Source organism: Coloeus monedula, assembly GCF_965178545.1.
Source record: "Coloeus monedula genome assembly, chromosome: 24".
Taxonomy (NCBI): domain Eukaryota; kingdom Metazoa; phylum Chordata; class Aves; order Passeriformes; family Corvidae; genus Coloeus; species Coloeus monedula.
Genome location: NC_138804.1, coordinates 3,323,246 through 3,345,590, shown reverse-complemented (window position 1 = coordinate 3,345,590; position 22,345 = coordinate 3,323,246). Strand labels below are relative to the sequence as shown.

The 22,345-nt window shown below is 52.8% G+C and overlaps 1 protein-coding gene across 3 annotated transcripts; it reads left to right on the top strand.

Annotated features, from left to right (window-relative positions):
• Positions 1 to 66: 66 nt before the first annotated feature.
• On the top strand, positions 67 to 21,594 carry STK40 (serine/threonine kinase 40). Of its 3 annotated transcripts, none has more exons than XM_082296724.1 (12): positions 67 to 142; positions 6,266 to 6,378; positions 8,333 to 8,452; positions 9,432 to 9,517; positions 9,991 to 10,134; positions 11,305 to 11,532; positions 12,337 to 12,389; positions 15,288 to 15,403; positions 17,944 to 18,088; positions 18,375 to 18,494; positions 18,765 to 18,849; positions 19,507 to 21,594. In XM_082296724.1, the coding sequence occupies exons 3-12, from the start codon at positions 8,341 to 8,343 to the stop codon at positions 19,723 to 19,725; spliced, it is 1,308 nt and encodes a 435-aa protein (XP_082152850.1). In that variant the 5' UTR covers positions 67 to 142; positions 6,266 to 6,378; positions 8,333 to 8,340; the 3' UTR covers positions 19,726 to 21,594. The 3 variants fall into 3 exon arrangements, with proteins under 3 accessions (XP_082152850.1, XP_082152852.1, XP_082152851.1); XM_082296726.1 differs by lacking the exon at positions 67 to 142 and adding an exon at positions 887 to 932; XM_082296725.1 differs by lacking the exon at positions 67 to 142 and adding an exon at positions 3,182 to 3,199.
• The last annotated feature ends 751 nt before the right edge of the window (positions 21,595 to 22,345 follow it).

Sequence of the window (22,345 nt, the reverse complement as noted above, 5' to 3'; positions counted from 1 at the left end):
ATCAGCGCCGCCGCTTCCCCGGCCCGGCGGCGGCCGGCAGGGGGCGGGCTGGCGGCGGGGGGCGGTGGCGGCGCGTCACTTCCGGTGCCAGGCGGCCGCCGGAGCGGAGCGAGGCCGGGCCGGGCCGGGCCCGGGGCCATGGGTGAGTGAGGGGTCAGTGAGAGCATGGGGAACCGGGGCCGAGCCCAGGGGTGAGAGAGAGCGGGGGGGAACCGGGCTCAAACCGTGGGTGAGTGAGAGCTGAGAGAGAGCGGGGGGAGCCGGGACTGGGCCATGGGTGAGTGAGGGGTGAGAGAGAGCGGGGGAATCCGGTACCGGGGCTGGGGCTGTGGCTGTGGCTGTGGCTGAGTGAGGAGGATGGGGGGGAAAGCGGGATCGGGGCCGCGGCCATGGGTGAGAGACGAGGGAACTGGGGCCGTCGGTGAATGAGGGGGGAAACCGGGATCGGGGTTGAGCCCCGGGACCCGTCACCGTCCCGGTCCCACTGTGCGAGGGGGCGGTCGGGCACCGTGTCCTGGAGGCGCCACCGCAGCCCCGCGATGGGCCGGGCCGGGCGCTGCGGGGAGACGCGCCGGTGTTACCGATCGTCCGCCGGGACCGAGCCGGGCGAGCCCCCAGCTGCCGGCGGCTCGGGGGGACCCCGGCCGCCCGGCTCGGCTCGGTGCTGCCGGTGCACCGGTGCTCTCCAGGCTGGGTGCGGGGCTGGGTTTGAAAAGGCCCCTTGGTAAATCGCTCGTTTGTCCCTTTCTGCCTGGCAGGAGCTCGGGGGGCTGGGGCGCTGCTGCCAGCACGGGGACAGGTCCAGGGGGCCGAGGGAAGCACAACCCGTGACTGGGGCTGGTTTTGCCTCCAGTCTGGGCAGGAACCTCTGAATTTAGGCTTTTGGGACCTCTGTGCCGAGGAGGAGCCTCGTGTGCCTCAGCAGTGAGTAGGTGAGGGCTGTGCCTCTGAGTGAGGGTGAGTAACATCAGCAGGTGTCGGAGCCAGGGACGGACTGCCCTGCACTCCCGTGGGAGCTCACCCGAGGGGTTGAGGGGGATGGGGGACCTCACCCAGAGCCGGGTGCTGTCCTTCTCTGGTCGTGGCCTTTGGGAGCCCTGCTGCCTGTGCAGTACTCAGAGTGTGAAAGGTCTCAGTGCTGTCTGGAACCTCATGGGATGGCATCTCCACCCCCCGACACAGGGGGTTTGGGGTTCCTCGTGTGCCCATCCAGCTGCTCCCTCCTGCCCAGGCTGTGCTGGAATGTTGTGCACTGGTGTTGGGGATTCAGCTCTTTGCTAGCTTAGAGCCTTAATGTATGGGCTTAACATATACTGGTATGAACAGGTGTGCTGGGGGTCTCGGGCTGCAATCCCATGTCCAGAGGGAGCTGGAGAAGTCAGAGCAGAGGCCATTGCCTAGTGTGGTGGGGCTGAGCCACCACTGCTCTGCCCTGTGCTGTGGGACAGCCGGCTCCTCTGAGGCAGCAGGGACACAGTGGGGCACAGGTGAGGTGCCTGTCACCCAGGTGAGGCGTGACCTGAGTGACAGCATGGGAGCACTCATCTGCTGCCATGGAGCCCCAGGCTGGCAGCAGTCAGGGTGCAGGACATACTTCCTCGTTGCTGGAGGGCTTGTGCTGCGTCCTTTGATTGTTTCTCTGTGGTATCCATGCTGAGGGTTTGATCACATAATTGTGTTCCTTAAAAGCAAAGTTCAGCTGGGTTGTGACCCTCAGGATGTTATAGAACTTGGAACAGGCAAGGGAAGCTTCATAGGCACCGAGCTGTGCTATGATTCAGCACAGAAAGGACGTTGACCTGCTAGAGTGAGTCCAGAGGAGGCACCAAGTTGATCAGAGAGCTGGAGCACTTCTGCTATGAGAGAACTGGGGTTGTTCATCCTGGAGAAGAAAGCCTTCAGGGTGACGTAACTGCCCCTTCCAGTACCTGAGTGGGCTACAAGAAAGATGGGCAGAGGCTATTTACAAGAACCTCAAGTGACAGGACAAGGGGGAATGGCTTTACACTGACAGAGGGCAGGGTTAGATGGGATGTTAGGGAGAAACTCCTCCCTGTGAGGATGGTGAGGCCCTGGCACAGGTTGCCCAGAGAAGCTGTGGCTGTCCCATCTGTGGAAGTGTTCCAGGCCAGGTGGGACGGGGCTTGGAGCAACCTGGCATAGTGAAAAGTCTCTTTGCCCATGGCAGAGGGGTGGAAGGGTCCTTAAGGTACCTCCCAACCCAAACCAGTCTGTGACTATGAATAAGAACAGCCCTGGGGATTGTGCCTGAGCTGCCCACTGAGCTCAGGGGGGTGTTACCTGTGTAGGTGCTCCGGGCAGGTACAGTGTGTGTCTCCTTCCTGCCTGGGAGCTCCAGCTGGGAGCTCTTGCTGGACAGAGTAGGCTCTGTGTGTCCGTGGTCATTTTCTGTGTGAAACGGGCTTTTTTGGTTAATACTTTTTGGTGAGTGTGCAGTTCCTGTCAGCGTGTTGTCATGCTGCAACCCCCAGTAGCGTAGGCCTGGCAGTGTGTGCAGGTAACTTCAACACCTTTGTCTCCAGGTAGGGCCAGGTGAGTCACCGCTGTGAGAAACTGCAGCCACACCTGGTTGGGAAGTGTCAGCACGTGTGCGGGTCACACTGCGCTCTGTGCACACAGAGGTCCTGCTGCAGGGGGTTGTGGCATATTGATAGCGTCATAAGCAATAAATGAGAAATAAAACCTCGTAATACAACCCACCCTTCACCTCTGGTGGGGTTTGGAAGGTGAGCACGGCCTGACCACAGGCATAGACCGGGTCAGGGACTTGTGTGCTTGGGCAGCAGTGCAGCCTCAAGTGCTGCAGCTGTATTTCCAGGCTTCTGCTGTGAGGGTGTTGGGCTGGAATGGGGATTTTTCCTGGTGGATGTGGCCTGTGCTTCAGCACGAAAGGGTTAAGCTGAGGCTGGTGTTTATGTAACCAAAGAGGGAACTCCCAGAGATGAGTCCTTGGCTATCTCATGTGTTGATGCATCAGAAGGGCTTGAAGAAAGCCTGGCTTGTTGCTTGCACCGTAATTACGCACTGGAACCCTGTGCTTCAGAGTTTCCCCGGCTGCCGGTGGTGGGGGGGTGGGAGGGCAGGATGGAATTTGCTTTCCCTGATGTGTGACTTGGCCTGTGGAAGCCTTTTTTGTCCCTGAGGAGCTGGAGACGACCACAGCTGGATGTGGGTGGAGGTAAGGTGTGCTGGGCTCCCATACGGGCTCCCAGGTGCTGGCTGTGCCTTGTTCATGTGCCTGGGATTCAGCTGATCCGCAGGTTGGGCTGAGGAAGGAGGTTCTCCAGTGGTGGGGTTCAGCAGAGGCTGCTGGAGGTGTTTCTGTCTCCCAGCTTGTAGAGCTCAGCAAGTCCATACTTTCCTGGGTACCTTCTGGCAGCACAGGGCTGTCCCAGCCCCTCATGCTGCACCAGTGCCCCAGGATTCTTCCTATTTCTCTGGGCAGAGAAACTCTGTGCCTGGTTTTGAGCGAACTTCTCGCTTAGGGAAGAAGTTGAATGAGTCTCTGCTCAGTTCCAAGAACCCTGTGAGTCAGGGCTCCGTTTCGGGAGCAGGCTTCCCTTCCCGGAAGGGCAGAGCAGCGGAACACAGGCTGTACTGACTCATCCAATGGGCTTTTTTTATATATATATATTATTACTTCTCTTAGAGAACGGTTCAGCTTCCAGAGCCTTCAGTAATGTTAACATTCCTGCATAGGAAATCTCCCCCATGCTGTGCAGAGGGAGGAGAGCGGAGCCCACCCTGATGCCCCCGCTCCTCCTCCCCACATGCCCATGTGGGATGATGAACAAGGAGCCAGGGAAAGGCTGAGGCTTCCCCTGTGTATTCCACATTATCTTTGGGGATGAAATTGTGCCTGGCTGATGTCAGGAAGGCTGAGCTGGCTGCAGGAGGAGGGACAGCACAGACAGAATGGGCCTGATTTGACACTGAAGACCGAAACAAAAGTCCTGTGACTGAAACTTTGAAGGACACTATGTCCAGAAAGTAACTTTTGCCTGATTAAGGGTCATTTAAATATTAAAATGCACATAAGCCTAGTGAAGTACATGCTGCCACACATGACTTTATCGTTCAATATCCCCCCTAGATCATGCTGTGTGTGATGTGGGAGGAAGAGGGTAAGGGTGGGCTGTAGATTAGGGGGGCAGAAATTTCACCTGGTGAGGAGGAAAAGCTAAAAAGCCCTTGGAGGCACTGGGTGGACAACTCTCCTCTCCCTGCTCCCAGGGTGGGATGATGCCTTCTTGGTGTGCTCCTGGTCTCTGAGGACCAGCTGGGACAGAAGGGGTGTGTTTTTGACAAAATTTCATACACTTAATGCAGCAGCCTGCTTTCCTTGGGATCTGCCCGCGAACATTCCCTTTAATTCCCCAGTCAGTGACTCCTCCGCAGGCCTGCCTGATCCAAACTCCGCCTGTTCTCAGGGAAGCTTTTCCAGTGAGAACCGAGGCTCTGGCCCTCGGAGTGCTGATGACTCGGGTTTGAGCTGTTCCTGGCCGGGTTTGCCCGGGAAGGAGTGAGGCAACACTGGGATCGTCACTCCTTGCAGTGACACTGACCTGCTGGTGTTCCATGTGGGAAGCTGGGCCGTGGTCCAGTGTTTACCCATTTAATATTTTGTTCATGAAGGTTTTTTAGGTCATGTCCAACACAGCTTCCCGTGAGCCAGGCTTAAATGTGAACTTCGATTAACCCTCATTGATAAATACTGCCCACTGTGGTATTTGGGTTGCAAAAGGTGCAGCCTGATGCTGCTCATGTGATTCCCTTTTTTAGCTTCATTTTTGCAAACATGAAGGCTGCACAGAGGGACAAAAACCTGTGGAGCAGGTCTCCAGCTTCATCCCAAATGCTACAGCTTTTGGCTTCAGGAGAGAACGCTGGACAGGAATGCTGCTGCGTTGGGTGGCGGGATGTCTCCCATCTGTGGGCACCAGAGGCAGGTCCCTGGAATGGTGTGAGCTCCTTGAAGGAGCTTCTTCTCAGCAGTCTTGAACTTCCAGCAGGTGCACTTGGGCTCTGTCACGTGCTGCTGGTTCCCAGCTCATCCACTGCCTTATTCACCATGATCAGCTAATCACAGCAGCGGGGTCGAGCACTTTTGGGGTTCCCAGTCCTCACACAAGAAGTGTCGCCACCACTGAGCTTGTGTTGTGCCCTTGGTGCAAGGTGAACCCCCCGAAAGTGAGGTGGGTGCTGGATCTGGAGCCGTGAGTGGTTTCTGTGCTGCTGAGTAATCCTGCTCATGCCCCAAAGGTACCTTTTCCAGCTCCAGCTCTGAGGTGTGGCTGCTGGACTGCAGGACCTGATTGTTCCTTGTTCTGGGATGAAAAGGGCACTGTCCTCATCTGATGTTTTTTGTTGTTACACTGGGCACCGGGACATGCAGTAATTCAGGAATTAGACAGTTTCCTTAAGCTACATAATTAAAAGACATTACGTTTAGGTCTCCAAATGAATTGATTCATAATTCTATTAAAGCCATAGCTAGCACAGTGAGAGGCTCTGGACACTTCTCCAGTGAGATGTTCAATACATCCAGTGTGTGACATCTCAATTAAGTATGAATTTCTGTGCTGGACTTGTAACTTTGTCTGTGTGAGGGACCATTTTTGTTCTGATGGCAGGACAAGGGAAGAGGGCGGTTTGATTCAGTTTGGATTTGGGGGGAAGGGATGACTCTGTCCACAGACAGCTGGGACTTTCCAGTTCTTGAGACTGAAAAGAAAAAAAATCATTTTAACATCAGCAGGGTAAGTCTTGAGAGAGAGCCTCCTACATCTCTGCAAGGAACCAGGATAAACCCATGTTTAAAACACTCCATCCCAGGGACAGTGATACCAGATACTGATCTGACCTAGCATGATACAAAACTGCTGGTGGTGGCGAGGAGTGTCTTGGTGCTCACTCGGGTGTGTTTGAAATGCTGTTAAGCCCAGGCAGGTGCTGCATGGTGGGGGTTGAAGTGGAGCCTGTGTTTGTCCCTGTGTTTGTCCCTGCTCCGAAGGTCTGTCCTGTGTCACTTTGGAGATTGGTGACGTGGGAGTTTGTCCTGCAGTGCAGGGACTGAACTTCCAGAGCCCTTTTATTCTCTCACATGATGCGAGGAGCTTCAATCCTTTTCCAAGCCCAAACACACACAGATGTTTGGGGCCATATAGGTTCAGTGCATCCTGTGTTATTGTAATCAGAGTAATCCAGAACCACAGCATCAAGTGTGTCTCATTTCACATTACAGAGTCCTCGACCTTTTGCCCATCCAGCCTTCTCCAAGGTGATGACTCCTGTCTCCTGAGACGTTGGAAAACCTAGTTTGGAAGAAGAGTAACGATACAGTTGATGCTGAACTACGTGAGTCCTCAGATTGTTTTGTTTACTAGAACACCATTTGCACCAGCAGGCCTGTCCAGCCCGGATGGCACAATGGGTTTATCCCAGAGTTCCTGTGCAGGGGGTTTCTCCAGTGGAAATGTTACTCACATGTTTCCAGCAGAGGTGGTGATGTACAAGGGGTGGAGGAGTTTCTAAGGATGTTGGGTCAGGGATGCGGAATGAACGGAGCAAGGAGAACATGGGGTTCAGAACCTGTTCAGCTCACTGGGATGGTGACACTGCTCTGTGGAGGTGTGAAGGTGCTGGCAGTTGGGAGTGCAAGGATGCAAAGTCTGCTGCAAGACTCCTCCCTTCATCTCCGGGCTATTGCTGATTCTGGTCAAGTGCTGCTGGGTGAATCAATGCAGTGAGATCAGCCTGTGTCCACAGAAAGGGCGGGACTGCCTGAGGGTGAACTTCACTCAGAGGGAGATGATTTATCACTCTTACGTGGTGAAACACCAGGGCTCTTCTGAAACAAATATGTACAACCCAAAAAATATTTTCCCCTGTCTGTTGTAGTAACCTCTTAGGGAAGATTTTTTCCAGAATTGAGTTTGAGTAAGGAAATGGAGCTGTGCTTGGTTCCTCTTCTCACCTACGCCTCAAAGTCTCTTTAAAAAGTGAGAGCACAGACATTGAATGTGTAGATGTTTGTAAAAGTCTTTGAAGCTATTTTCCAAAAGCTAGGTGAAGAGGAGGTGTACTGGGAGCAAAGCTTCCATTGGCTGGAGCTGATGGGTGTGGAGAGCTCACAGCACACCGGGGGCAGCCCAGCAGCTCACCTGACAGGTGCTTTTCCAGCTACACTGAAACAAGACTTTTCTTTAGAGAAGGAAGTGTTTTAGTCATAAACCTTGAATCTATTTGGCCCTTTAGGTCTTGGTTGTGTAATACTGACCCAAATTCTCTTTAGATTTCTGAGCAGCAGAAAATGCATGTTGGAATCAGACTTTCTGCACTACCTGAGTAAGGAGGTGGTAGTTGAGTTTTCAGTTGTTGGTGTTGAATAGTGGTGATGTGTAGACCTTGAATAAATTCCTGGATGCAAACCATGAGATTCACATTCAATAGATCAAATGGTTTTTTGCCCATAGTGGTTGTGCAGGAAAACACACGTGTTGTCACCAGTGTTGCCTTTCACTGGAATGTCCATTGGAGCATTTAATAGTGTTTTAGTTCTGAACACAGCATTGATTCCTGCACGTGGAAGCTTAGGTGACAGGGTTTTATGTGCTGGACTCCAAATTCCAGCTGCACAAGATGTAGATAGATGGAGATGTAATAAAGTCAGAGCCTAACAAGCTACAAGGAGAGAGGGGACTTTTTTCAAGGCTAAAAATACATTTTTGAAAAATCGTTGTGAACTGAGCTGAATCTCACAATAACTGTTGTGCTTGTTTTCTATGCTGTTGTTGGGAAAGGTGAAAGATAATTTTTGTGGTCAGTTTTGTGCATTCTTGGCTGTTTGAGGAACAGACTTGAGCCTCTGAGGGACTCAATGGGTGGCTGCGATGCCTCGTGTGGATCCTCTGTGGAGGAACCCCCAAAATCCCCCAGGCTCCAGCAGCAGACACCCATACACAGGGCTAACTTGGGCATCTTCTTTCAGAGCTTTTGGAATATGTTAATTTGCAAACTTGTTTTTGCTGTAAAACAAGCTTTAATTATCTTGACTTGTTCCCACTATGTCTCTCAAACAACTGTTGTAGGAAATGTTGCCCTGAATAACGAGGCTGATTTATGCCTTGAGAACTGCTCTGAGCCTGCAGCCCACCCCTGGTCTGTCAGCAGGGAGCCAGGGCTGTGTGTAGACACACAAGTAGGCAGAGCCAGCAGTGCATCCGTAGGTGAGAGCCTTCCAGTACAAACTGGGGATAGCAGGAGAAAATAACTCGGTGGCTCATCAGATGGATCTCTCTTCTCTTTCAAGAGCCGAGGATGAAGCGGCGAGCATCGGACAGAGGAGCCGGGGAAACATCCGCTAAGGCAAAGGCTCTGTGCGCCGGGATTTCCGGGAATAACGCCAAGAGAGCAGGTCCTTTCATCCTGGGTAAGCAGGGAGGGGGCTCTGCAGTTGGCAAGGTGGCTGCTGGTGGCAAAACTGAAAACAAAAGGCACTGTGGAATGAGAGGAAAGCAGGTGTGTAACTCAGTGTCTTACCTGAGAGTGCGGGTCACTGGATGTGCAGAGCAGCAGCCTGAGAGCTCCTGCAGCTGGCCGAGCTGAGGAGACATGGGTTGCCAATGCAGCAAGGCAGGCAGGGCTTGGGAGAGAAATATAAGATCTTGATTTTACCCCCTTGGGGTTTTTTTGTTAGTTTTTTTTATTTTTTAAACTCTGTTCTTAAACTTTGTTAAAGACCAAATTCACTGGGGGGCTTTTTCATTAAATCTGCTGATCTGGAATGTATTGTCAGATCAGCATGGGTACAGCTTATTAATTCACTAGTGGTCACTCAAAGTGGTATGTGTCAAGGCAAGGCCACTCTGCCAGCTCTGGAGAGTTTCTAGAACAGTTGTTGGTTCAGAACTGGTTATATAAACTGTCAGAAATCATAGACTTTACATTGGAAACCAATGGGTAATCAATTGGAGCTAACTAATTTAAAGTGAGGAGTGGAGACTGTATGTTAACTTGAAAGCTGGGGTGATTTGGACACCCCTGGGCCATCCCTGCAGAGGTGGCAGCTGTGTTCCCAGGTGTGGCAGTAACAGTTGCCATGGGTGTTGCTGTGAATGTAAGAGCTGTGTGGTTCAGGCATGCAGAAATTAGGATTTCTGCAAACAGCTGGGCCATGTGTGGGCTTTGATAAATGTTTCTCTAGGGAACAATTGAAACATTGTCCCAAAAGGTTTCAGAGTTCAATACCCTTTTTTTTTTTTTTTGGCTTTAGATTTGTGAAAATGCACTCAAGCTCCTGCAGAAACGGGAACTTGGTGCAAGCAAACATAGCTGGTGACAGCTGATGTAACCCGGGTTAGTCACTGCTGCTGGAGGGAAAACATGTCTGTTTCTGCTTTGTGCTGTAGGTCCACGTTTAGGTAACTCCCCTGTGCCAAGTATTGTTCAGTGTTTGGCAAGAAAGGACGGGACAGATGACTTTTATCAGCTGAAGGTAAGCAAACTGCAGGCTCCCAGACCTTCAGGGCTCTCCAGGTCTTGTGCAGAAGCACTTGGGCAATGAGTGGGTGGTGTGGGCTGAACCAATGCAGTAGGACACGGCTGCTGCAGCTTCCCCTTGGCAGGGCAGTGCTGCCAGGCACAGATCTGTGTCCATATCAGCCCTGAGACAAGGCCTCTGCTGCTGTGCTGCTTTCCCAGAGCCCTTGGATCTGTGCCTGAATGGGGCAGCTCCAGGAGGAAAAAAGCACCTGGGATATTTGCAAACAGCCACCTTTCCATGTTAATGAAGCTGCTGCTGTGCATTCTGCATGAACGGTGCTGAGTTCAGACAGGCCTGTGGCAAGGACACAACCATCAGAGCAATTACACCAGCTGTTAAACACATGGGAATGCCAAAAATGAGAGAGGGCTGGGGGCATTTGGGTGTCTCTGGCAACTGTAAAGGCTTTTTCCCTTTTCCTGAAGATTCTTACCTTAGAAGAAAGGGGTGATAAAGGAATAGAAACCCAGGAGGAGCGACAGGGCAAGATGCTGCTGCACACGGAGTATTCTCTTCTCTCCCTGCTCCACAACCAGGAAGGAGTGGTCCATCATCACGGGCTCTTCCAGGTACACTTGGTCACCATCCAGGCTGGGGCAATGCCAGGAATTGCTGATGGATTGAGCTGCTTTTGTTTAATGTACAGTTCATGCTGACCCTACACTTGTGTGTCCAAGTTCCAGCACTCTGAGGTTAACCATTTCTGCTTCAAACAGGAGCTCTGGAGAGTACAGGGGGATTTTGGGAAATGTGAGAACATTCACGGATGGAACAAGCCCTCAGCACTCCCCCTTCAAACAGGACAACAGCTGTTTCACTGGCAAATTAATTAGCACCTTTTAAATTTCTGCTTTTTGGTGTTGCTTATAACTTGTAAGAGGGAACAAATAGCCAAGAAATTGTTTCAGCAAGTTAAACTAGTCAGTGTGCTGATCAGTTTTTGTGTGAGTGAATTGTGTTGCTATTGGTGCCTTGAGGGCTGTTCACTGATGTGAGGGGCTGATAGCAATTACTGCTTTGGGTGTTGGTATTGCCTGACTTGCTGGTTACATTTTGTCGACACACTTTTCACTTGAGACCATCTGTACTAAATGTTAAATAAGCCAATAGTCCAGCTCAGCTGTGTCTTGTTTAATGTCATGGAAGAGCTGCTAATTGTGCCTTGAGATTTCTGTTCTTCTCATGAATGGTGTGTTGGATCCCTACTGTTCCCAGAGGCTGCTCCACTGCAGGGCTGTCCTGGGTTCAGCTCAGGGTGTCTGTGTGCATAAAGAGCATCAGTGCTGATGTGCACACAGAGCCACATAGCAGAGACTTCCTCTGCCTTCTGCTCTCCTCCTCCTCCTCCTAGGAAAAGTTCTTCCCAGTGAGGGTCGGGAGGCCCTGGCACAGGCTGCCCAGAGCAGCTGTGGCTGCCCCTGGATCCCTGGAAGTGTCCAAGGCCAGGTTGGACAGGGCTTGAAACAATCTGGGATAGTGAAAGGTGTCCCTGCCCGTGGCAGGGGATGGAATGAGATGAACTTTTAAGTTCCCTCCAACCCAAACCAGTCTGGGATTCTGTGATTCATTAAATAGAGCTCCTATATCTTTTTGAAATCCTACTTTGAGGCAAAGACCAAGCACTGTGATTGGATTTGCTTATTTTGGGATCAAGTTACCCAGTTACTTATTCTGCCAGGCTCTGTGCATGTGCCCTGGAGCTTCCCTGAGGGGTTGCTCCTGTGTTTGCCTCCCCACAGGACCGAGCTTGTGAAATCATAGAAGATCTCGAAGCCAACAGGATGGTCAGAAAGATGAAGAAGCGCATTTGCCTGGTGTTGGACTGTCTCTGTGCTCACGATTTCAGTGACAAAACAGCAGATCTGATCAATCTGCAGCATTATGTCATTAAAGAGAAGAGACTCAGCGAGCGGGAGACCGTGGTGATATTTTATGACGTGGTACGAGTGGTAGAAGCATTACACAAGGTGAGGGCTTGGTTCTCCCTTCCAGTGCTGGGAGGCAGAGTTTTCCCACTTTAGAACAGTAGATGCTCCAAAACTTCCTGGAGCGGGCAGTGGCCAGGTTACAGGGCATGGGTGTTAACAGTGTTCTGTGTAACACCTCATGCCCCAAGCCTTAAAGAGCATTCCTTTCCCTCCCTGCTCCTCACGTTTCTGGATGATAATGTGGTGTTTGTGGGCTGTGGAGAGGGGCCAGCTGGGCTGAGGGCAGGTCAGGTGAACCACAGTGTGGTAACCTCAGACAGGGGCAGTCAAAGATGAGAGCAGAGCCTGATCAAACACAGGAAACAGAAACTGTTTCCTTGTGAAGCAAGATAAATCACAGTGTAAGAATTGATTTGAGATCAGAACCTCCAAGTACAAGTTTTGAGATCAATAAACTAGAAACTATTGTAATAAAAATGGATTCTGCTGATGTTTGACTTGTCCTCTGTGACACAGGGCACTTGTCCTGCCTTGGCAGGGCAGTGCAGCGTGGGTCTGTTAAAGAAATGCTCATCACATTGCTCTAACCAAGCCTGGACACTTCAGTTTCAGGTCTCTTAGGTACACTAAGTCTGTCTTTGTGTTCAAAGTAGCAAATTTGTTTGTTCTTCCTCATCACAATCAAAAGTGAAGGGCATAAAGTACCCAGGGTGGACCTTGACCTCGCTTATTTCCGAGAGTGCATGATTTCTTTTTAGTGCTCTTTTTAGTGTCCAAGTATGAAATTTATACTTCTACAAGAAATAGGCTTTTGCTCATGTAATATTCTTATACTTTTTGCAGAAAAATATTGTGCACAGAGACTTGAAACTAGGAAACATGGTGCTAAACAAAAGGTAAGTCTGCTGGAGAGCTGCTGGCCTGGCAGTGGTCTTTTTTCTTCCCTGAAGCAGATTTCTAATACAAGCACAGCCAAAGGCAGCACTTGAGTGCCCTTGTGCACTCAGCCCTCAAGGAGGGTGAGGGAAAGGGAAACAGGTGGTACAAAAATACAAATCCAGCTCAAAGTTATATAAATTAATCTCCAAAAATGAATTTAGCCCCACCTAGATAGTTCACTTTTCCCACCCAGCTTAGTGGCCCCTTGTCAGGACGTTTTTTTGGATTCTAACTGCTGAAAAGTGAATTCTATAGTCATTTAGTAACCTGCAAGAGAAGTACTGATTTTATATGTACTAAAAAAAACGAACAGGAAAGCATGGTGGTTGGTTCTGTTCCCATCATTCACCCTCCATCGTGCTGAAGGCATTCCCAGCCCTGCCGGCTGTGCTACAATCCCAGCAGTGTTAGATCTGACTGCTGCACTGCTGTGTTTTTGCTAGCAGTGAAATATTGACTTATCTAAACAAAAGCACTTCTGTCCAGTGTGTATTTGTGTATGCAATGGCTCCCTTGTTCCATTTGCTGGTTTGTCGGGAGCCTCTGGAGCCTGGCAGGTGCTGGATGCTGGTGCAGACCCAGAGGGACCAGCCCAGAGAAGAGGGGCAGGAGCTCAGCAGGAACTCGGGGCAGGGGGTGGTGGCCTGGCTCTGCTTGGTGGCTCTTTGGAGCTGCTCAGTGCCTTGGGGGTCTGTGTTATTTAGCTGGCAGCCTAGTTCAGCTCAGATCCTCTGCTCTCTCCTCCAGGATTACATTACTGACTAAATATTTTGCACTAACTTGAAGAATGAGTGGAATTCATCCTTTTCACACTGTCTGGGTTTCTGTGGAATGAATAAAAAGCGGGAAGGCTGGAGTTTGCAGGCTTTGAGTCTACAAAGCTTGCAGGTTTGCTGGGCTCACAGCTTGCTGCTTTCTCCTCCCTAACACTGAAAGGAAATGGGTTTTATCTACAGAGCTTGAACTTCTTGGTTCCCCCCACACACACACGCAGCAGCTGCTGCTTCTCAGGGCCACCTCGAAGTTGTTTAAAGTTGTTTCTGTAGAGCTATTGTAAGATAAATCTCTTCTGCTTGCTGCTTTGATTCTCCTCCTTGCTGGAAGAGGCAGACAAAGGTTGGTGCTTTAAAGGATCCATGCAGAACTTCCCTTCTTTTCTGGGCACTGAGTGCAGGGGAGCACCCCACAAATGGGGCTGCACCTAGGGCCCCACTAGCAGGGGGAGGTATTTGAAGCTTTGAACACACTTGCTGGAGTCACTCTTTGTGTTACATCTCTGCTTTTGCTTTTTACTAACAAGCCCGTCAGCGTTGGTGAGGGAAAGCTGCAGCCTGTGACTCACAAGGAAGGGTGGGAGAGGCGTAAGAACAATCTCCATGGAGAGGAGCAGCCCGTAGGGCTGAGCAGAACCGTTTGTTCTGCTCCAGCCATGCTCACAAAGAGCCAGGTCCCTTCTCACGGCAGGGAGTGAAGGTAACAATGTGGCACTGCAAGGGCCTGGCCGGCATGTCCCACCTGGGGCTCCCTCAGACCTTGTCCCCCACAGACATTAAAGCCTCTCAGGTTTCCCCATTAGCCGGTGCAGGAGTTGGGTGATTACAGATTAGATCAAATTTCAGGGAGTAAATAGAACCAAGCAATCCTGAACATTTTAGTGTCCTATAGAACACTTAGTCTTTTAAATCCTTAACAAATCCTGCAGCTTGTTATTCAGCCAGGGAAGTCTCCTGACAGTTGAAGCTAACACTTCTTAAACACAAATCTGTCTGTTTTAATAACCAGCTCTCCATGGCCAACCCACACTTTTTCATTTGTCTGTGAGACTGGCTGGAAATGTTTCTTAGTTATTGTGACTGACTTAATCCATTCTCTCAGGCTCTAGTTGTGAAATACTTTTCAAGAAATGTTCCAGACAGTGTTTTTGTACTCACACCTTTACATTATAAGTTAAAATCCAAATTATCTGAATGACAGAGAAGATTAATGGAACAATAGTTTTGTAATTAGCTCACTTTCACTGGAAAAAATCATTAATGTGAGTTGGCAGTACCATAGGGAAGTAGGGATGAATTAATAAAGAAATTCTGTGTACCTGCAGCTCTCCCTTTTCTGTGGGAGGTTTTTGGGTGTCGATCAGGCTTTGTGTTGTGCTCACCTGTGTGTGGAGAGCAGTCCTGTGGATCAGGTAGAACTGCCACCAGGCTCCTGTGTGAGACTCTTGAGTGACACAGAAGTGGTTGTGCAGAGTCTGATCACAACTCCTGCAGCTCCTCTGGTGACTGCAAACACACAGTGCTCAGGAGCTAGGCACGGGGCAGCTTCCACAGGGTGTTTTCCCTTGGCTCCCAGAAAATGCTGTGTGGAGAAGATGGCATCGGGGAAGCGCAGGGCAGAATCAGCAGCTAAAATAAACCTCAGCTTTGTTGACACTCATGCCCTGCAGTGCTCAGGCACCTCCTGGGGCAGATCCCGCAGCTCTGGTGCTGCAGGCTGGGATGCTCCTGGGAGATTGTGATCCATTGTGGTACCTGTGTGGCTGCAAGATGAGCCAGGTACACCCTGTGCTTGCAGCCGTGCCGACACAGGCCACCCAGACATTGTCACAGCTGTCACAGACCCTCTTACTGCCCCTGTGAGTGCTTTGCAAGCCTTGCTGGCAGGCATGGAATCCCTCCCCTTTGGGATGGATTGTGTGTCTTCTCTGTGTATCTGTGTGTCTTCTCCCAGCACTTCAAGCTCCCCAGAAAGCCCCACAGGCACAGTCCCTGTTCTGGAGTCAACTTCCTGGCTGTTCTGCGTGGCCTGTGCAGGATGGCCCCTGTGTTCCCTGACACCTTGTGCTTCTTTCTGCCCAGGACTCACCGGATCACCATCACCAACTTCTGCCTGGGGAAGCACCTGGTGAGCGAGGATGACCTGCTGAAGGACCAGCGCGGGAGCCCTGCCTACATCAGCCCGGACGTGCTCAGCGGTAGGAATTCCCCTCAGCCCCACCTCAACACACATTTCACTCTTTTGTGCCTCCTGACAATAAATAAAACCACCTGTTGTGTTCCCGTATGAACCTTCATGAGAGCCTCTTAATTAAGGTCCAGTTAGAGACTTGGTCTGCTTTTCCAGCTGGGAAAGCTGGAGGGAAGGAGCAAGCCTGACTTTTTCCTTAAGGCTTGTCTGAACTTCAAAACTAATTCAAATCTGGCTGTTGCTGGATGAGTCTGACTGCAGACATTTTCTGTTTCCAGTGTCAGAATTCAGTTCTGAGGCTTCCCATAAGCTGCAGATAATTCCCTGGGCCTGAGGGGCAGCCAGTCCAGATCCCACCAGGATGTCGGTGTATTCCAGCTGTGCACTAAGAGGAGCGGTTCCTCCAGTTGCTGCTCACTTCCAGGAGGGAGCTAGTGACCCTCTGGGCAGCTTCTGGACCAACAGAGAAGAGTTACTTAAAAATAAAGGAATTATGAGAGCAGGCCAGAGCAGTCTGGGCTGGATCCCCTCTCCAGCAGCCTGGCCTGTGCATTGTCTCCAGCAGAGGCTTTGAGCAGCATCTGGCTCTAGCACAGTGCAGCGTTCCCTGGTGTCCTCCTGCCTTTAACTGTTCCCAGTGCATGGGACCATCGGGAACAGCTGTGGTTTTTGCCAGTTACTTCAGTAGGTTTCTCTCCATGAGCTCTCATCTCTGCTATTGTACCAGCCTTTGAGCAGGCAGTGGTGGTCCTGGTTGTCAGTGTAGTGACCCAGGCATCATTTTGGGGCGTTTTTCTTCTCACACAGGTGAGCTGGACTAGTGTTGAAGGGCCCACGTCGTACAGGTGCAACTGTGCACACAAAGCCTCTCGTAGATCCAGGTATTGGGCATTAACACATGAGTTATTTGTTCCTGGTATCCCAAGCAACTGTGTTGCAGAAATGCCCTCAGAGGGAGCCCATCCTGGAACATCCAGACCCAGTGGACTCCCCTCAGGAGGTTTTTTGTCAGGTTTGCAGGCAGCAGCAGTAAATGTAGCCGAGTTCTTCCGTCGTGATCTGCCAGGCAGGTTTGAGGCGCTTCCCTCCCAGCCAGGAAGGGAGCAGAGGCAGGCGAGGAGGTGGATCCTGGGGTTTTTGCAAGCCTTTCCTGTTCTGCAGGATATCCTGAGGCCTTTGTGACCAGATGGATGATAGAAAACTGCTCTGCAGGAGCTTGGCGCAGTTGTGGCTTGAGTGGCTGGAGGAGGCTAGAGGGAGCTGCTCCTTCCTGCTCCAGGGTGCTGATCTGTCCAGGCCTCCAACTACCTTCTCATGTTTCTTCTAAGGGCTCTCTTGTGGTGTAACTGGCCACAGGGTACTGAACAAGCTGTCTTGGCTGATCTCTGACAGCTGAGGCTGCCTGAGATCCTGCAAGGCTCATCCTTAGCTCAGGACTCATCCTACTCTGCCCAGCCTGGCTCTCGCTGCCATTGTGCTGCACCCCAGCTCCGGTGTCTGCCAACAGCCCTTCCCATGGGGCCCATCCTGTGCTCTCCAAAACACTCTTCCAAAATTGCTCAGCCTGCAGTTACCCTCCAAGTATCAGGGGACAAGTTACTTGAGGGCATTCCAGGCATCACCACCACCTTCAGGCTTGGAGCATCCCTCTGTGTTGCTGGTGCTCCTATGCAGGAGGAAGCTGGAACGCCTGAGGAATTAATCATTGTTATGGGTCTCCAGGAGAAGCTGTCTCTGCTGAGGGATGGCTGCTGAAATGTCACAGAAGGAAAAGTTGGAGGAGTAGGAAGAGGTGCCTTTTTCTGAGCATATAAAGCAAAGAATAATTAGTACAAATACCAAATGCTGCAGCAGTGACTCACTGTATGAGTCAGAGGAAGTCTCTCCCTGGATCCTGTGCTGTGCTGTAGCACTGGGGTTTAATTTTGTGACCCTGTCCATGCTGCTGTGCGCTGATTATTGTGACCAAAGGGGCTTAGAAGCAGCATGTCCATCAGGTGAATCCTGGGGCTGCAGCAGCCTTAAGAACGTCTTTGTTCAGGAAAGCACCTTCCTGCACACTCCATCGCTTTACATCTGGCTTCAGAGGCTGTGTGCTAGCTCCATCGCCCAGTCAGAGCCCCATCTCCATGGGCTCAGTCTTACCTTTCCTGGGCTTCTCTCCTGCCTCCCCCTGCCCTGTGCTCCCTGTTCCTTGAATTCCCTCTGCCCTGGCCCAGACTTGCAGCCTGGTGGCTCTATGGGATGGCGAGGGACACTGACCTGGGAACTCCAGCACAGCAGTTCCAGCTACCTGATGCCCTTAGTTCACAGCAGGGATATTCCTGCTCCATAGGGAACAGGAGGACACTTGTGTGGAGATGGACAATTTGCTCATTCACAGAGGATGAGCCTTGGAGGGAGTTTTGGTCGTGTTAGGGGAAGCCTCAAATGTCTTGGTTAATGCTTAGAAAAAGGGTCCCATGTGTCTCTGCTGTGGGAGGTGAAGGGGGTTGCCAAGGCTGTGCTTTCCAGGATTTTCAGGCTGTGTGTGCCCTCTCCCTGCAGGCCGGCCATACCGTGGGAAGCCCAGCGACATGTGGGCATTGGGGGTGGTGCTCTTCACCATGCTCTACGGCCAGTTCCCCTTCTACGACAGCATACCTCAGGAGCTCTTCCGCAAAATCAAGGCTGCCGAGTACACCATCCCCGAGTGAGTACAGCCTGCCCTTCCTGCCTGGCTGGGGGGGCTTACTTGGCCTTACTGGGCCAGCTGGAACTGGAGGGGCTCCCCTCAGCACCCCAAGGGTCACAGCAGTACTCAAAACAGGCTGTGTGCAGTAGACGCCAGGAAGCAGGAGCAGGGCTGGGACAGCGTGTGGGAAGGTGAGGCAGGGTCAGAGCAGTGGTGGCTCCTGTAATTCCTGGGCTGTGTTCCCAGCATGTCATCCTGCTGCCACTCTGCCCACCCCAGGCTCACCACGTGTTGTCTCTCCCAGGGATGGCCGGGTCTCGGAAAACACTGTGTGCTTGATCCGGAAACTGCTGGTCCTGGATCCGCAGCAGCGGCTGACGGCTTCTGAAGTGCTGGATTCCCTCAGCTCCATCATAGCGTCCTGGTATGTGCAAGGGGAGAGACAGGACACGCTGTCTCTGGCCACAGGCTGTGTTGTTCCAGCTGTGGCTGGCTCAGCTCACCAGAGGGTCTGGGAACTGCACTAAGCCTTTAAATCCTATGTGTCCACCACTGTGTGCTGATGGATACAGCTGGAGAGGCTGTGCAAGTGCTTATGGCAGCCATGGCCATGCCGGTGGGATCACCCTGGGGCTGGGTGAGGGTGGGTGTGCTAGTGCCATGCTCTGGATCCCAATGCTGTGCTCTCCTCCAGGCAGTCCATGTCCTCACTGAGCGGCCCTTTGCAAGTGGTGCCGGACATAGATGACCAAGTGGCTAATCCCGAAAACCCCCAGGAGGTAGGTTTCCCTGCTTTCCACGGAACTGCTTTTCCGTGCCGCTGTCTGTAATGGGAATGGATGGCACCCATTGTGTCCCTAAGCTGGGAAGGGGAGGGCGGGGAGGATGCAGCTGAGTCCCTCATGTTGTGCAACGGAAGGAAAGGCCAATGCTGCTGGGACCAGGAGGCACATCCAGCTGGCTGAGCTGCCAGGAAGTGAGCTCGGCCCCAGAGCTGATGAGAGCAGCTCGCTCTGCTCCCAGCAGCGCTCACTCCCTCACACACAGCTGGGAATGCTGGGAGGAGGCAGCGGTGTTGGCTCTGGCTCCCAGTGAGTTCTGCCGTGGGAGCAAACATCCTGTTTTCCTGCCGGCATGTTTCATGCTAGAAGTGCCGGCCGTGGCCTGGCTGCCCGGGGACAGCCGTGCAGGATCTGTGGCGGTGCCATAGGGACAGGGGTCAGGCAGCTGCAGCCTCAGTGCTGGCAGGGTTGGGATGAGCCATGTCAGGACAGAGCTACTGTGGTGGCCAGAGCTGTATCCTGGTGGCACTGCTGGCTCACAAGGAGTCCTGCCTGCGTGCCCAGAAGCAGGTCCCATCCCTGCATTAGGACCCTGCTTATCCCGTGGTAGCCATGGGGCTGCCGGGTATGGCTCTGACAGGTCGGTGTCTGCAGGTGAAGGTGACGGAGGAGTGCTCCCAGTACGAGTTCGAGAACTACATGAGACAGCAGCTGCTCTTGGCTGAGGAGAAGAACACCTTGCATGAGGCCAAGAGCTTTCTGCAGAAGCGGCAGTTCGGGAACATCCCGCCGGTGCGGCGCCTGGGCCACGACGCGCAGCCCATGAACCCTTTGGACGCGGCCATCCTGGCCCAGAGGTACCTCCGGAAGTAGCTTCCCACGCCCCGAGAGCACGAGCACCACCCTGCAGCCTGCCCTCACCTCGCCTGCTCCAGCCTACAGCAATACCAGTGTCCCACGACGGGGAATAATGTAGCAATCCCAAGCTCTGTCCAGGGACACACACTCACACCCGCTCCGGAGGGAGAAGACTTTTGGAAAAGCTAGTTTTGGAAGCAGCAACTTCGTGGCATCTTCTGGAATCTGTTTTTTAAAATCGAAGCCTAGATGACTAATCTGCTTTTAATCATGACTGTAATCTACCTCTCTTGTCTTTTTAACCATGCTGTTCTCTGGATCGAGCAAAGCCCGTGGGAAAGGAGGAGACTTCCAAGGGTGAAGCTGCTGGCACAGAGCCACGGCCGTGCAGCGCGGAGCCGGCCCGTGGTGCCTGCTCCGTGTGGTTTGAATAAGCTTGGATTTACCAGGGTTTCTCGAAAGGAAGAATTTCTTGAAACCTCCCACTTCCCTTCATCTGCATCAAATCTGTTTCTGTCCTTAAATGCCACCTCGTCTGGCCATGCTGGCCAGTCCTGTGTGGCCACCATTGTGACCAGAGAGCCCGGCCACCGCCTCAGGCAGGAGCTGAGGAGTCGTCTGGGCAGTGCCGCCTGCAGGGATCGGATCCTGTCCCCAGTTCAAAGGTTTCACAGGACTTGGCCTGCCAGGGCCCCTGCCCTCTTTCCCACCTCTCACTGATCCCTTTAGTTTATAAGGATCTATGATTTAATCTTATTTTTCAGTAGCATATCCCAGGTGCAGTTACAGTTGCATTAATTCTGATTTAGCATTTCCCCCTCTCAGTTGTGGTACAGATGTAATATATGAGTTAAAATGTGAAAAGCTTCCCAAAATAATCTGCCTAGAGGTAGGAGGGGGCTGGCTGAAGTCTCTACTGTATTTGTTCCCAGCTTTTCTTGCCATCCCAGCCCAAACCTGGGGCTGCCTCTGCCTTCATGCCAAGGCAGGGGAAAAGGACATCCTGGTTTGTCATCTGGTGCCACTGGAAGAGCTTGGCCTGTGCTGAGAACAGGAATGATTGTTTCTGAGCCTCACTTATGAACTGGATGCCTGTCTTGCCAGATGAACTGTTCTCACACAGAGCTCCCACGGCTCCCAGTGCCCTGGCCAGGGCTCCTGCTCAAGGCAGCAGCTTCTTCAGCTGCCTCTTTCCCTGCTCCTGGCTGTTCCCAGCCCTGGCATCACCCTCCTGCCCGGCCTGTGAGCAGGGAGGGTTGGAGCTGGGGGCTGCTTTTTGGGGCTGCACTGCTCTCTGGGCCCAGCTCTTGCAGCACACTGGGCATGGGCAGGGAGCGAGTAGCAGATGCTTGTAGCGTGTTGTTGCCTTCTCTTGCCCCGGGCTGGGGAAGGGGACAGGGTCTAAGCTGGGCCACCCCAGCGGTGGCTTTGTGGGGACAGGGGGCTAGACCTGAACCTCCCTGGCCACGTCGGGCATTACGTCCTGCCTGCGCCTCACCAAGGCCCTGTGGCCAGGCAGGGTCTCGTGAACACTAACACAGACCAGCTCCCTGCACCGCCCCAGCTGAGCCAGTAGCCCCAACTCTTTTGCCTTATTTATTTTGAAGATGGTGGGTCTGTCCCGGCACCCTCTGATGTGGACCCATCACCCCCTGTGCCACCAGCAGCAGGGCAGGGATCCCCTGAGCACCCCACTAGGGCCCTGCTCTCTCCTTCTGGTTCTCTCCTGCCTTGTCCCCACCTCTTTATTTTTACTGGTTTTCCCCAATGTTAAAGCAAAAAGCAATATTCTGGGACTCCCTGAGGCTGTATCACACCAGGATCCTGAAGTGGCAGCACTGGTCAATCCACTTGTGCTAAGGCAAACTGGAAGGGGGTGGTGCAGGGGGCATGGGGGGGCCACAGGGCCGCGGCGGGACAGAGCCTGTTGTAAGGAAAAAAAGAAAAGAAAAAAAAAAAGAGGAAAAAAATTTGTATAAAGACGTTATTTTTGTACTACATCGGAACTACTCCTGCATGTCGGCAATAAAACTTCATATGACAGCCCAGCGACCCCACAGGGAAGGGATGGGTGGGATGGGGGATTTTGGGGTGCTGATGTGCTCTGGGAGATGTACAGGAGCGGGAGGGGCCAGGCTCACGGAGCAGCGGCCCTGAGTGGCCCCATGGGACGCCAAACCCTGTCCTGCCCCAAGGCCCAGTGCCCTGAGTCAGCCACTGAGCCTGTCCCGCCCAGTCCAGCCTGGAGTGGCCACTGGGGACTGGTGGGATGTGGAGCCTCGTGTCCCCGAGGTCTGGCCCCACCAGCCCTGGCATGTCCTACACCTCGGCCAGGACCAGGCACTGCCCGTGGCCACAGCTGCTTCGGGGCCATCAGGGCAGGACCCTGCATGTCCCCCACCTCCGTGGGGCTGGCACCAACCCCGGCAGCCTCCTCAAACCCATCGCGACTGCCGGGCCTGAGCTGAGGCCGAGCCTCCCCAGCCCGGGGGACTTGCCTTAGGTCCGGCACCGCCAGCCCAGCCTAGGCCTGGCGTGGCTGGATGGGCGCTGGACAAGGCTGGGACAGGGCCTGGAGCTGCCTGTGGCCCCGCTCCGGGGCGGTTCCACTGCAGGGCCGAGCGTGGCGTCCCGG